Source organism: Ranitomeya variabilis, chromosome 7, assembly GCF_051348905.1.
Source record: "Ranitomeya variabilis isolate aRanVar5 chromosome 7, aRanVar5.hap1, whole genome shotgun sequence".
Lineage (NCBI taxonomy): Eukaryota > Metazoa > Chordata > Amphibia > Anura > Dendrobatidae > Ranitomeya > Ranitomeya variabilis.
This window is the reverse complement of record NC_135238.1, coordinates 197150970-197165375: the sequence shown is the minus strand read 5'-3', so window position 1 is coordinate 197165375 and position 14406 is coordinate 197150970. Positions and strand designations below refer to the sequence as shown.

General features: G+C 43.1%; 1 protein-coding gene across 1 annotated transcript in view; it reads left to right on the top strand.

The window, feature by feature from the left end:
* The window catches only part of RBM45 (RNA binding motif protein 45), a 30084-nt gene extending 17056 nt beyond the window's left edge, over positions 1–13028 (top strand). Inside the window, exons 8-10 of the mRNA XM_077272619.1 lie at positions 2749–2915; positions 3164–3371; positions 12802–13028. Of these exons, the coding sequence (XP_077128734.1) occupies positions 2749–2915; positions 3164–3356 (360 nt within the window). The 3' untranslated portion in view covers positions 3357–3371; positions 12802–13028. The remainder of the gene's footprint in view (positions 1–2748; positions 2916–3163; positions 3372–12801) is intronic.
* The last annotated feature ends 1378 nt before the right edge of the window (positions 13029–14406 follow it).

The following is a 14406-nucleotide window of genomic DNA, read 5'->3' as shown; positions in this document are numbered from 1 at the left end:
CAGTTAACGCCACTGACAATCTGTGATGGCAGCATTTACAGCACATGGGTTGTCAGGGGTCTGCTGAAGACCCCCGTGCCTCTCAGGATGGGACTACTATGAAGGCTAGCCTGTGGCTTGTTTGTTGTTATATACAGCAGCATTGTGGTATTGCTGTGTATAGTACAAGCGATCAGACAATCACAGGTTCAATTCTTGCTAAGGGACTACAAAATACAGTTTAAAAAAAAAAAAATTAAATATGAAAGCCCCATTTCATGTAATATAATCTCTGGAGGTGGAGTCTCAGGTAGATCTATGTCCGGCCCATAGATCTTAACACCTCATTTACATATTAAGAAAATGTGGATTTCTCTGGAATAAGTCTTCAGATCGCAGATATCAATGTATCATTTTATTCAGTTCTCTATGACCTACATGGCCTAGGAGGGGAGATCCTACTGTCAGATTTATACAAGAGGATTATTAAAGAAGTCTTCTCATTAGAAACTGTCTTTGAAAATGTGGCCCCTGCTTTGTTCAGCTGCTTCCCCCGGTCCTGTTCCCATCACTCAGCAAAGAACTGATTTTGGCTGGAAAAGCCCCATCCCATTAGGAACGTCTTGTGATACATATACTTCTCATACGTCTAACCATGTGGGTGATATGACCAATTTTTGGTTGCCACTTTCTTGGTTAAGCTCTTTACACTCGGCTCTCCTCTCTAATCAGCACCTCTTATCTTTACACCGTCATCTTTAAATGTCACTAAATGTTTGCAAAATGTCCAAGGACGGTGTGACCTTTAAGGGGATTATTCTATGTGGTGAGGTCTGTGCGCTTTAAAGAAAACTAAGCCGCTCTTCACCAGGCTGGACGTGACTCCCTGCTTGTCACAGGTCTGTTACCGACTCTCCGGTACCTGCTGCCTGCACATCAGATATGCGATCCCATCATTGCTAAACCCCTATATACGGTAATAAAGGCGGCCATGCTGAATATCAAACACATGAACGCTCAGCCAAGTATCTCTGCTGCGCTAATATATATATATATATATTATATATATTGCTTTTCCTTTTTTTGAGTTTATCACTTTTTGACCATTGGATTGCTGGTCGGAAGAGCTCTGCATGCCTTGTAAGGTAGTAATTTGATGCTGTTCCAATTTTTTCATATATATATATATATATATAATAGGAACAGCATCCAAAAAAATACCTTAACGTAATGCAAAGCTCTCCCAGCCAACAGTCCAATGACCTCCAAACAATATGAGCAAAAAAATGGACTTTATTGCCTGAACGGCGTGGCAACGTTTCGGATATACAATCCTTTTTCAATATATATAATTTCTCACACACAAGCTTCAAAAGTAAACAAAGCAACCAAACAAAAACATTGAATAACGAAAAACACAGTCGTGTCTCAGGGTAGCCACAATAACACGGTCTTAAGGTACTGTCTCACAGTGGCACTTTGGTCGCTACGACGGCACGATCCGTGACGTTCCGGCGATATAGTTACGATCTCACTGTGACTGACACGCAGCAGCGATCAGGGACCCCGCTGAGAATCGTACGTCGTAGCAGATCGTTTGGAACTTTATTTCGTCGCTGGATCTCCCGCTGTCATCGCTGCATCGGCGTGTGTGACACTGATGCAGCGATGTCTTCACTGGTAACCAGGGTAAATATGGGGTTACTAAGCGCAGGGCCGCGCTTAGTAACCCGATGTTTACCCTGGTTACCATTGTAAATGTAAAAAAAAAAACCCACTACATACTTACATTCCGGTGCCTGTCACGTCCCCGGGCGTCCGCTTCCCTGCACTCCTCCTGCATCCTGTGTCAGCGCCGGCCGTACATCAGAGCACAGCGGTGACGTCACCGCTCTGCTTTACGGCCGCGCTTACACAGGATGCAGGAGGAGTGCAGGGAAGCGGACGCCGGGGACGTGACAGGCACCGGAATGTGAGTATGTGTTTTTTTTTTTTGTTTTTTTTACATTTACAATGGTAACCAGGGTAAACATCGGGTTACTAAGCGCGGCCCTGCGCTTAGTAACCCGATGTTTACCCTGGTTACCCGGGGATTTCGGCATCGTTGGTCACTGGAGAGCTGTCTGTGTGACAGCTCTCCAGCGACCACACAACGACTTTCCAACGATCACGGCCAGGTCGTATCGCTGGTCGTGATCGTTGGAAAGTTGCAGAGTGCGACGGTACCCTTAGTTTCACGGACAGCCAGGCACTGCTACTTGCTTCAGGCATGGTCTGTTCATTAGAGCTCGCACCAGCTCCACTACTTTATCCACACCTGAGCCAATTCAGCTGCCTTTTATAAGAACTACAAGGCCAGGACTGGAGTGTATGGGAGCGACCATTCCCACCCAGGGTTCTTCTGGTCACTCCTTAGTCCTGGACCCAAAATCCAGTTCATCTATTTAAAAAAATAAATAAATAATCTCAGTAACCGACTGTTACTAGAGCCTTCAATTCTGGGACTTCCATCGTATAATATAATATCATTACTGTTAGGAAATGCTGATTTTTATTTTTTTACCCTTCTGTCGCCATAAATTTGTGTAATTTTGGATTTATCGGTGGAGAAAGTATAATCCTTACTAGTGCAGATACAGGGCCAGGCTTTCTCTACAGGGTTAAATTGTTTGGAGCACATTTTCCGTTTTCTTTCCCCTCCTAGTCTGACATGGTTGCTTGTTTGCGGTCTTCGGTGGGATTTTCACGGTGAATCTGTTTTGTCTGCAGGCCTATGATCGACCATATGCCTCCCCTGCTGCCTCCCAGCTTCAGACAGACGCTACCCTTCCCGCATTCAAAAAGAAGGCGCACATCGATGCACAGTGCAAGGAGAGACTGTTCATTGTGTTCAACCCTCACCCCCTGAGCCTGGAAGTGATGGACGACGTGTTCTGGTAGGGCTTGCTGATTACAGTAGTACCTCTTACTGACGCATTCCCTCGTTACACACCATGTCTGCTTGCTTGTTGGTGGCTCTTGCGCTCCTCTACCAGATTGTGATTTCTGAATTCCTGCAGTTTAATATCTGTGCCTTCAGGACACATTAGGTCAGATATGATGTAAATGCGGACACTGGACGTTCTCCTCTGGGACCGTGTGTGCTGCTGCTACTGAAATATTTCACCTTTTCTTTATTTTTTAGTCGTTTTGGGAATCTGATAGAAGTTTACATTGTTCCGGGGAAGAACGTTGGGTACGCTCGATACTCGGAGTTGTACAGCGCAAACGATGCCATAGCTGCTCTACACGGCAAAATGGTGAACGGCGTAAAGCTGAAGGTGATGCAAGCCGATTCTCCAAAAGATGAGTCCAACAAGAGACAAAGAACATACTGAATCTCTACATTTCGGGTAAGTACCAGACGGTCTTTCTGCAGTCTTATCTGTCGCCCCATAGTCACTGATTTCCAGGCAAGGTTCGTTTTATGAAGTCTATGGGTACTTAAAAAATGTTTCATGGTCGGCGATGTGATTGTTAGATGACCACTAGAATACATATGTGGTGCGGTGAGGAAGAGAAGAAGCAAAGACCCATATCACCTCTGCAGTGTATCATACCACCGTGCTGTCAGTAATGCCCGGTAGGATACATTTGCATGGGGAGACGCAAAACATTAATAGAAATTCAGATTTTTCTTATGAGTTGGATAAGGCGTATAGTGGGTACGGAAAATATTCAGACCCCTTTAAATTTTTCACTCTTTGTTTCATTGCCGCCATTTGCTAAATCCAAAAAAGTTCATTTTTTCTCATTAATGTACACCCTGCACCCCATCTTGACTGAAAAAAAAAAAACAAATGTAGAAATTTTTGCAAATTTACTAAAAACAAAAACTGAAATATCACAGGGTCATACAGTATTCAGACCCTTTGCTCAGTATTGAGTAGAATCACCCTTTGAGCTAGTACAGCCATGAGTCTTCTTGGGAATGATGCATGTGAATGATGTTTTTCACCCCTGGATTTGGGGATCCTCTGTCATTCTTCCTTGCAGATCCTCTCCAGTTCCGTCAGGTTGGATGGTGAACGTTGGTAGACAGCCATTTTCAGGTTTCTCCAGAGATGCTCAATTGGGTTTAGGTCAGGGCTCTGGCTGGGCCAGTCAAGAATGGTCACAGAGTTGTTCTGAAGCCACTCCTTTATTTTGGCTGTGTGCTTAGGGTCATTGTCTTTTTGGAAGGTGAACCTTCAGCCAAGTCTGAGGTCCAGAGCACTCTGAAAGAGGTTTTCATCCAGGATATCTCTGTACTTGGCCGCATTCATGTTTCCTTCAATGACCACTAGTCGTCCTGTCCCTGCAGCTGAAAAACATCCCATAACATGATGCTGTCACCACCATGTTTCACTGTTGGGATTGTATTGGGCAGGTGATGAGCAGTGCCTGGTTTTCTTCTCACATACCGCTTAGGATTATCACCAAAAAGGTCTATTTTCGTCTCATCAGTCCAGAGAGTCTTATTTCTCATAGTCTGGGAGTCCTTCATGTGTTTTTTAGCAAACTCTATGCGGCTTTCCTATGTCTTGCACTGAGGAGAGGCTTCCTTTGGGCCACTCTGCCATAAAGGCCTGACTGGTGGAGGGCTGCAGTGATAGTTGCCTTTGTGGAACTTTCTCCCATCTCCCTACTGCATCTCTGGAGCTCAGCCACAGTGATCTTGGGGTTCTTCTTTACCTCTCTCACCAAGGCTCTTTTCCCATGATTGCTCAGTTTGGCTGGACTGCCAGGTCTGGGAAAACTTCTGGTGGTCCCAAACGTCTTCCATTTAAGGATTATAGAGGCCACTGTGCTCTTAGGAGCCTTGAGTACTGCAGAAATTCTGTTGTAACCTTGGCCAGATCTGTGCCTTGCCACAATTCTGTCTCTGAGCTCCTTGGCCAGTTTCTTTGACCTCATGATTCTCATTTGGTCTGACATGCGCTGTGAGGTCTTATATAGACAGATGTGTGCCTTTCCAAATCAAGTCCTATCAGTTTAATTAAACATAGCTGGTCGCCAATTAAGGAGTAGAACCATCTCAAGGAGGTTCACAAGGAAATGAACAGCATGCGACTTAGAGTGTCTGACCTAAGGGTCTGAATACTTATGACCATGTGATGTTTGTTTTTCTTTTATATTAAATTGGCAAAAATTGGTTGTTTTTTGTGGACAAGATGGGGTGCACAGTGTACATTAATGAGAAAAAATGAACTTTTTTTTTTTATTTACTAAATGGCTGCAATGAAACAGAGTGAAAATAATTTAAAGGAGCCTGAATACTTTCCGTATCCACTGTAATTGTCCTGACTGGTTGACGTCCATCCTCCAAGTCGCCCCAATGATGCTGCTCCACCCTCTTAGGTCTCAGGCCGGTTTCAGATGAGAGTATCAAAAACTGTTTGTTTTTTCATCTAGAAAAAAAAAAAAACCTGACTTTTTTTTTCACCCTTGGCATCCATTTTATTTTTTATTTTACGTCTACAATTTCCCCCAAAAAAATTTGAAAGCCTAAATACAGGTTTATGTGGTTATAATGGCAATGTATCCATAAAACTCATCTGCCATACTGATAGAGTACGTATCACAATTTTTAATTTACTTTTTTTTAACTCTCCAATAGTTTAGTGAACAAGTCTTTTTTTTTTTTTTTTCTCCTGCACCACATTGCATTAAAAAAAATCATATAAATTACACCAATTACTTGCTTTGTTTTTGCCATGAGTTTTGCACGTGGACAAACAAGTCGCTCTTCTGAGTGAAATCTTAATGGAAATAGTAGATTTAAAAAAAAAAAAAAAAGGTCAGAGAAAGCACATCTACCATTTCCTGCAGCTTGTCTTAAGGGATCTGTTACCAGATTCTTGATACTTTATCTGAGAGCAGCATATTGTGATTCCAGGGATGTCACTTACTAGGCTGTTTGCCTTATTTTTTATAAAAACACTATTTTATCAGCAGGAGATGATCACTACAGGACTAGTAAACCTGCTGCCATGTAGTCCTACATGTTCATTAGCTCTATATAACCACGCCCCCACCACTGATTGGCAGCTTTTTGCCTATGCACAGTGTACACAGAAAGCAGCCAATCTGTGGTGCGGCGGGGTTATACAGAGCTCAGCATTCAGAGAACTGCTAGATCTGCAGCAGATAAAATGGGGATTTTACCAAATGTGCAGCAAGCAGCCCAGTAATGATACATCACTGGAATCAGGGTCCCTGCCTCTACATAATGCCAATCTCAAATGGGGTAGCAAAACTTGCTGACAAATTACCTTTAAATGGGATTTAAGATATGGGGTCCCCAACTAATATAAAATCAGTAGAAAGAGGGAAGTAATGGCCTTACCATTTCTCTTGTGGGAATGACACTTGTCCGCAGCGGTGCTGTATACACTGTACTGTAATCTAGGAGCACTGTAGAAATATCTACTGTATGGAAATGACCATAGTCCCCTCCTGAGAGCAGCGGTTTATATAAAAGGAAGGTAAATATATCACTGCAGAAACCTATAGAATTAGCATTAAATGCTGAATATAATGTGCAAAGCACAGAATGAGCCCGTGATGGAGTAATCCAGTGAATGTGGAGGGAAAATCCTCTTCAGCCTTATTTGAAGGTATCTTGTTATCAGAGCCTGGAGCTCCCGAGTCGCCCTGGCATTCACTCCGCATTTAGTTCTCCTGCTTCCAGCTTGGCGGAATTATTTTACCTTGCTGTCATTTTCTCCTGGGCACTTAGCAATTACCAGCCAGCAGTTTGTCGGGAAGCGTTTGATAACATGATGAAAGTGTTCGGTCACGTCCTGATTATCCCCATTGTATCCTAATTAGTAGAATAACCATGTGGGAGGACCCCGCCTGCATCCATCAGTGTCGGATGTTACAGGTTGTTACTTTCTGGAATACCCCATGCAGAATGTTAACTTCTTCTGTAGCAACATGATCTATAGTTATGATCTGTGGAGTCACGATCTGTAGTTATATGATCTGTAGCGGCACAATCTGTAGCTACAGTGCCTTGTGAAAGTACTCGCCCACCTGGAACTTTTCAACCTTTTCCCACATATCATGCTTCAAACATAAAGATACCAAATGTAAATTTTTGGTGAAAAATCAACAAGTGGAACACAATTGTGAAGTTGAACGAAATTTATTGGTTATTTTACATTTTTTAGGAAATTCAAAAACTGAAAAGTGGGGCGTGTAATATTATTTGGCCCCTTTTACTTTCAGTGCAGCAAACTCACTCCAGAAGTTCATTGTGGATCTCTGAATGATCCACTCTTGTCCTAAATGCCTAATGATCATAAATATAATCCACCTGTGTGTGATCAAGTCTCCGTATAAATGCACCTGCTCTGTGATAGTCTCAGGGTTCTGTTTGAAGCACAGAGAGCATCATGAAGACCAAGGAACACAACAGGCAGGTCCGTGATACTGTTGTGGAGAAGTTTAAAGTCGGATTTGGATCCAAAATGATTTCCAAAACTTTGAACATCCCCAGGAGCACTGTGCAAGCGATCATATTGAAATGGAAGGAGTATCATAGCACTGCAAATCTACCAAGACCCGGCCGTCCCTCTAAACTTTCATCTCATACAAGGAGAAGACTGATCAGAGATGCAGCCAAGAGGCCCATGATCACTCTGGATGAACTACAGAGATCTACAGCTGAGGTGGGACAGTCTGTCCATAGGACAACAATCAGTCATACACTGCACAAATCTGGCCTTTATGGAAGAGTGGCAAGAAGAAAGCCATTTCTCAAAGATATCCATAAAAAGTGTTTAAAGTTTGCAAGAAGCCACCTGGGAGACACACCAAACATATGGAAGAAGGTGCTCTGGTCAGATGAAACCAAAATCGAACTTTTTAGCAACAATGCCAAATGATATGTTTGGTGTAAAGGCAACACAGCTCATCACCCTGAACACACCATCCCCACTGTCAAACATGGTGGTGGCAGCATCATGGTTTGGGCCTGCTTTTCTTCAGTAGGGACAGGGAAGATGGATGGAGCCAAATACAGGACCATTCTTGAAGAAAACCTGTTGGAGTCTGCAAAAGACCTGAGACTGGGACGGAGATTTGTCTTCCAACAAGACAATGATCCAAACATAAAGCAAAATCTACAATGGAATGGTTCACAAATAAACGTATCCAGGTGTTAGAATGGCCAAGTCAAAGTCCAGACCTCAATCCAATCGAGAATCTGTGGAAAGAGCTGAAAACTGCTGTTCACAAATGATCTCCATCAAACCTCACTGAGCTCGAGCTGTTTGCCAAGGAGGAATGGGCAAGAATTTCAGTCTCTCGATGTACAAAACTGATAGAGACATGCCCCAAGCAACTTGCAGCTGTAATCGCCGCAAAGTATTAAGGTTAAAGGGGCGGAAAAATATTGCACCCCCACTTTTCAGTTTTTGAATTTCCACAAAAATGTAAAATACCGACTAAATTTCGTCCAACTTCACAATTGTGTGCCACTTGTTGTTGATTCTTCACCAAAAATTTACATTTGGTATCTTTATGTTTGAAGCATGATATGTGGGAAAAGGTTGAAAAGTTCCAGGGAGCCGAATACTTTCGCAAGGCACTGTATATGATCTGTAGCGATTATGATCTGTAGCTGACTGGCAGCTTACTCAGTGCACACAGGAAGCTGCCAATCCTTGGTGGGGGCGGAGCTACAGATTAGCCTGACTGCTCTGCACATGAGCTGTAGTCCTGCAGTCTTGTGTTTCATGAGGCCGGACATTGTCATTTTGGAGCCTGTATAAATCAGCCATGATGGCTCCATAGTGAGTAGTGTTAATTATCAGTACTGGTCATGGTGCCAGTGATGAATGGATTTGATACTTACTGTATTTGACTGGCTGGATTTTTTTTTTTTTTTTTTATGCTAGGCATACGTTAGCGAGAGGCAAGATCTCCCCGTTCCCCCTCTTATTAGCAGTAACGCTGCATTCTTCCTGCTTTCCTTACTCTAGTGATTTCCCTCGCTCAGCTTGTGCACATCCCCGTAGAGTAGGATACGTGATGAGTGTACATCAGTAGCGCGGCCTTCTGGCATCTCCTCCAGATACACGGGGAGCAGCGGGAGGATGGCTTATTGGCTGGCACTAGCATAGCCGCGGCTTCTCGGATGGTGCTAGCCTTGGTGCAGCTCGTTCAGTCCGCCAGGCTTCAGTGATTCACACTGGGGACGAGCCATCAAGACGCAGGAAGCGATTCCATTGTTCTCTGTACAAATGACGTGATCCGATTAATAACACAACACCGTGTGCCATTTACTAAGACTGACCTTCCTTTGTCTTAAAGGGAAACAATCGCAGAGTTTCCCGGATCTAAACTGCGGCCACCGCCTTCTACGTCACATAATTAGGATCCTAACGATCCATCACTTAATTTGATGAACAGTCTTTGTTTTCCAAGTTCTCTTTCTTTGCCCGTCAGGGCCCCAGGAAAACAATTAAGGGGGTAGCCCAGGCCTTGTACATTGGTGACCTATCATTTCAATAGGATCTGAGCTGCAGTGCTTGAGATTGGCCACGACACTGTAGGTAGGGCGCTGCGATGAGATTGGCCACGGCACTGTAGGTAGGGCGCTGCGATGAGATTGGCCACGGCACTGTAGGTAGGGCGCTGCGATGAGATTGGCCACGGCACTGTAGGTAGGGCGCTGCGATGAGATTGGCCACGGCACTGTAGGTAGGGCGCTGCGATGAGATTGGCCACGGCACTGTAGGTAGGGCGCTGCGCTGAGATTGGCCACGGCACTGTAGGTAGGGCGCTGCGCTGAGACTGGCCACGGCACTGTAGGTAGGGCGCTGCGATGAGATTGGCCACGGCACTGTAGGTAGGGCGCTGCGATGAGATTGGCCACGGCACTGTAGGTAGGGCGCTGCGCTGAAATCGGCCACGGCACTGTAGGTAGGGCGCTGCAATGAGATTGGCCACGGCACCCCAAGCTGCAAACCGCTAATCAATGTTGGACCTCCTACCGATCTGATATTGAGGACTTATACAAATGATGGGTCATCAGTATATAAATCCTGCATAACACCTTTACTGGTTATATTCATTGTCATCTTTCTGAAATATTATGTCAATTGACGTTGGAAATACCCAGAACTGTAGGAGGAGGGATAGTAGGGTGAAAAGCATTGGGAAGAAAAATAGTGGGGTTCAAAGCATTGCACATTTCTTTGACATTCAGGGTCTCTGGAAAGCTGAGTGTCATCCACTCTGGGCCATAGAGTGGGGCTGATCACTGGGCACCTGTTGCCTACATTGGGGAAAGCTGAATGTAGTAGGAACCAATCTAAAAACAATGGGGTTATTTTAGTGTTGAAGTGGACCTGTCGACACCCCTGACCTGCCTGTGTTATTCCATGCTTGTATCCCCCATAAGATAGCACTTCTGGGTCCTCTCACCTCCAAGCTCTGCAGTGTCTTCTGGTATTCCTACCTTTGCCCTTCCACTCATAAAGGGGCGTGTCTGACACAAGCAGCATTTATTGGACAGTGTCACGACACGCCCCCAGTGGTCACACCTAGTTGTCAGTTTATCCACACATTTCTTGGAGGAATAACCGAGGACCAGCACAAACTATAGATGTAAGAAAGAATGTTACTTCTCATGGATTATAAATATTTACTAGGTAGAGAGGAGATGGGAATACCCTCCCTTTTTTTTTTTATGGTAAAACCCATCTCCAAGATCCTATCCCAATATGTAATAGTAACAAATACCTCCAATTAGAAAAATAGTATAGTTCTTCTGATTCGCTGTATCTCTTACCCCATGTGCATGGCATTACAGTAGCTTAGGTATCCATTGTTACAAGCACTGTGTGACAGTTAGTGGTCACAACCATGGATACCTAAACTACTGCAATGCCCATGGGGTAAGAGATACAGTGAATCAGAAGAACTATACTAGATACTAGATCTCTTACCCCATGTGCAGGGCATTAGGTATCCATGGTTGTGACCACTAACGGTCACTGAGTGCTTGTAACAATGGATACCTAAGCTACTGCAATGTCCTGCACATGGGATAAGTGACATATCTAATCAGAAGAACTACACTACATTTCTAAATGGAGGTATTTGCTGATCTTATTATTACGCCTACCACATATTCTGATAGGATCTTTATGATGGGAATGCCCCTTTTAAAGAAGACCTACCGATGACACCCGGATACATTCATTGCCTGTTGCATAAAATGTATACGACCACTTTCTGTATAAACCCGTTTCCATAGTAAACCACGTTAGCTGTGCTGCGATTAGCCCGTTTCCCACCCACCCACTCCTAGCCGTGGGGTTCTGACATTGCGCAGCCATTAGGCAATGTGCGCTGTGTGTCTGCTCGGTGCAGGGTCGCCTACAGATAGCAGAAGTCAGTGTGTCTCCGGTGCGGATGTTGCACCACCGGCTGCTTCCTTCCATTTAGTCATTGGGTGATGAGGATCAGAACGTCCTGTTAATGCCATCAATGTGGCCGTTCTGTAAGAACTGATAAGATGTCGGCGATTTCTTACTGCATATGTAATGGGTTTACAGAACTATGAGTTAACCATGTCCAGCCTTTTCATGTACTTCGCAAGCCCTGCAAAAAATATTAAATGCACACTTCTCTAATTTGACTACTAGTTTCATAGATGATCGATCCCCTGATTCTGAAAATCTGGACTATGCAAGATTTATAAAAATAAATGTGGCAGCATACATTGTTTAAAAGTTATGCAATTTTCACACTGGACACTAGGGGTATTTTAGGCTTTTGTATTTATTTTTTTCCTGGAAATTGCACATGAACATTAACAGCAATTTATTGATTCAGACCCTGTCTTTTGTATTGAAGCATCTAATGAGCGTGTGCAAAAGTTATTATGAAGGGATCCTGTGGTATCAGCTGTGTATGGAGGCATTGCCTGTCATTGTAATCCTGTCTGTGAGGGTAATGAGTTATCTGTAAAGAGGAAGTATAAGTCTAAAATAATCCCATTGCCAGTGTGAAAATTGCAAGTTTTCTTTTTATTTCTTTTCTTTTAATACTGATTGATATTTTTATTTTTAAGATGAAACACTTTTCTGACAATATACTCCCCTTAAAATAAAACTAAGCTCTCCCGACAAAATGCAGTGATGTTCCTCTTTTGTTCTTTTTGGTGACAAGGGTCACCAAGTTATCAATGTAGTCCTACAAGTCCAGGCAGAAAAGGGCGCAGCACAGTCCTCTTTTAAAGTGGTTGTCCGGCTTTAGAGTGACTGAAGATTTGTGAATCCTCACAGCTCGGGCACTGCGAGGATTCTCCAGGAGCAGGCAGTCATGTAACTGCAAGTATGATATTTGCATAATTCCGGTCACATTCCAACTAGACGTGTCTGGCCTTGCTCAATACACTGGCATTGAGCGAGGCAATGCAGGTCTAGTCGGCATGTGACTGCATATGTGCAAATCACAGACTTGTGGTCACACTCTTGCTGCCGGCAGAATCGTAGAATTCGACAGTAGGCACACTGCGTACTGCGAGGACTCGCAAGTCTGCAGTCACATAGGCTTTAAGTCTGCAGTCATTCTAAGACCGGACAACCCCTTTAATGGGCAGATTTTACATTATTTGGCTAATTAAGCTCTAAAGTAGTAAGAATGAATATCACAGAACGTGATTCGCCTCCTCTATCTCGTCGCCCCGCAGATGGGGAGGTTATGCCGTCGTTGGTTGATGATTGTGAATGACTTTTATGCAGATAACTGTTTTATAATTGTATTGTGCTCTTTCTACAGAACAGAGACTAAACTATGACATGACCCTCACCTTGACTGACTGAAACGTGACAGGAGACAGCTAATAAGTACTGGTTTAGGAAACATTTGTGCGTTTTGTTCACGGACCGAAAAGGTTTTAAGATCATTTTTTAAATCCTTTTATCTCGCATTCCAGTGCATATTCAACTGGGTTTTTTTGTGTTCATGCTGTTGGTATATGCAATGAATAAAAAAGTTTAACAATTTGCAGTTTGTTCTGTGTTTTTATTAATCACGACTTATGCATGTGTGTAACGCAGCGCACGAAGAAAATCTGTTTTTCATCCACAGAAAAAGGATCCATCTGCCTTCTGTGTGTTAGTTTTGTACATCCGTGTTTTCCAGATGAAAAATTTATTAAAGAGAAATCAAATACAGTTTCCTAGCACAAAATCAGTATTTGGTCCGTATTTTACATCAGTATTCGTAAGCCGAAACCAGGAGTGGGTGATAAATACAGAAGTGGTGATATGTTTCTATTAGACTTTTCCTCTGATTGTTCCTCTCCTGGTTTTGTCTTACAAATATTGATGTAAAACACTGAACGTGGCCTAATACTATTAATTTTAATGGATACATGAAAAAGGTGTGAAGTATGATTGGTAACTTGTATATACAAGTTGGGGGGGTTCATGCAGACAGTGTGCCCGTTTGACCCACATGTAGACATGTCCGCACAGATTACATAAAGTGTGACACATACCAGAACACAATGCAAAATAGACATAACAGATGTTTAGGTGTTAAAGATGTGCAGAGGTGGATATATAAATATGGGCTATAGATAGATAAAGATATCCGTGAGATATATAATTTGCTGTGTGTGGTGGGTACTTTGCTGTACATGTATTAACCTAATCCTTATATATTATTTCAAAACACTCTTTTTCGATGATTACTTTGTATCTCCGTTCATACTGCACCCACACACACAAATGATACACCACTTGAAAGGTAAACTTGCCCCCTTCAGCAAGAAAATAGCCAAACAAACCACACATCCACGATGTGATCACAAAATACACTTTAAACATTAATTTTCATAAACCTGCAGTAAGGAAAAATGACCTGCAGGTGGCACCACACTACCCCAAAGCATACTACCACAAAGCTGAAATAAATCCTAACATTTGCCTTTGGGGCTTTCCAGCTTGCCGAATTCCTTGCCCAGCCGATTTCAGGCAAGTACATATAAAATATTTGCTACATATGTAGAAGTAGAATAAAATTAAAACTTTACCTGTTTCAGACTTCAGCTTTAAGCTGAAGATATAAATGAATGCAGCCTAAGAGGGACCGGACAGGATCTGAACCATCAGATTTTCCGTATTATTGGACAGTCATTGAAAAGTCTATCTTCCTTCTAAGGTTGCAGCTTATTGGTGACCTGGAGTCACCTCTGGTTCCAAGTAAATTGTTTCCCAATGGGAGAGATTGGTGGAAACAACCTTGCAAAAATTGAAAAAAAAAATCCAACTGTAGGGGAAAAAAAGGTAAAATAATCTGCAGATATTACATTTTTTTAAAGGGATGTTCAGAATTATTATACAATGGTGTAAATACGCTCAGTTATGGGGTCATTTT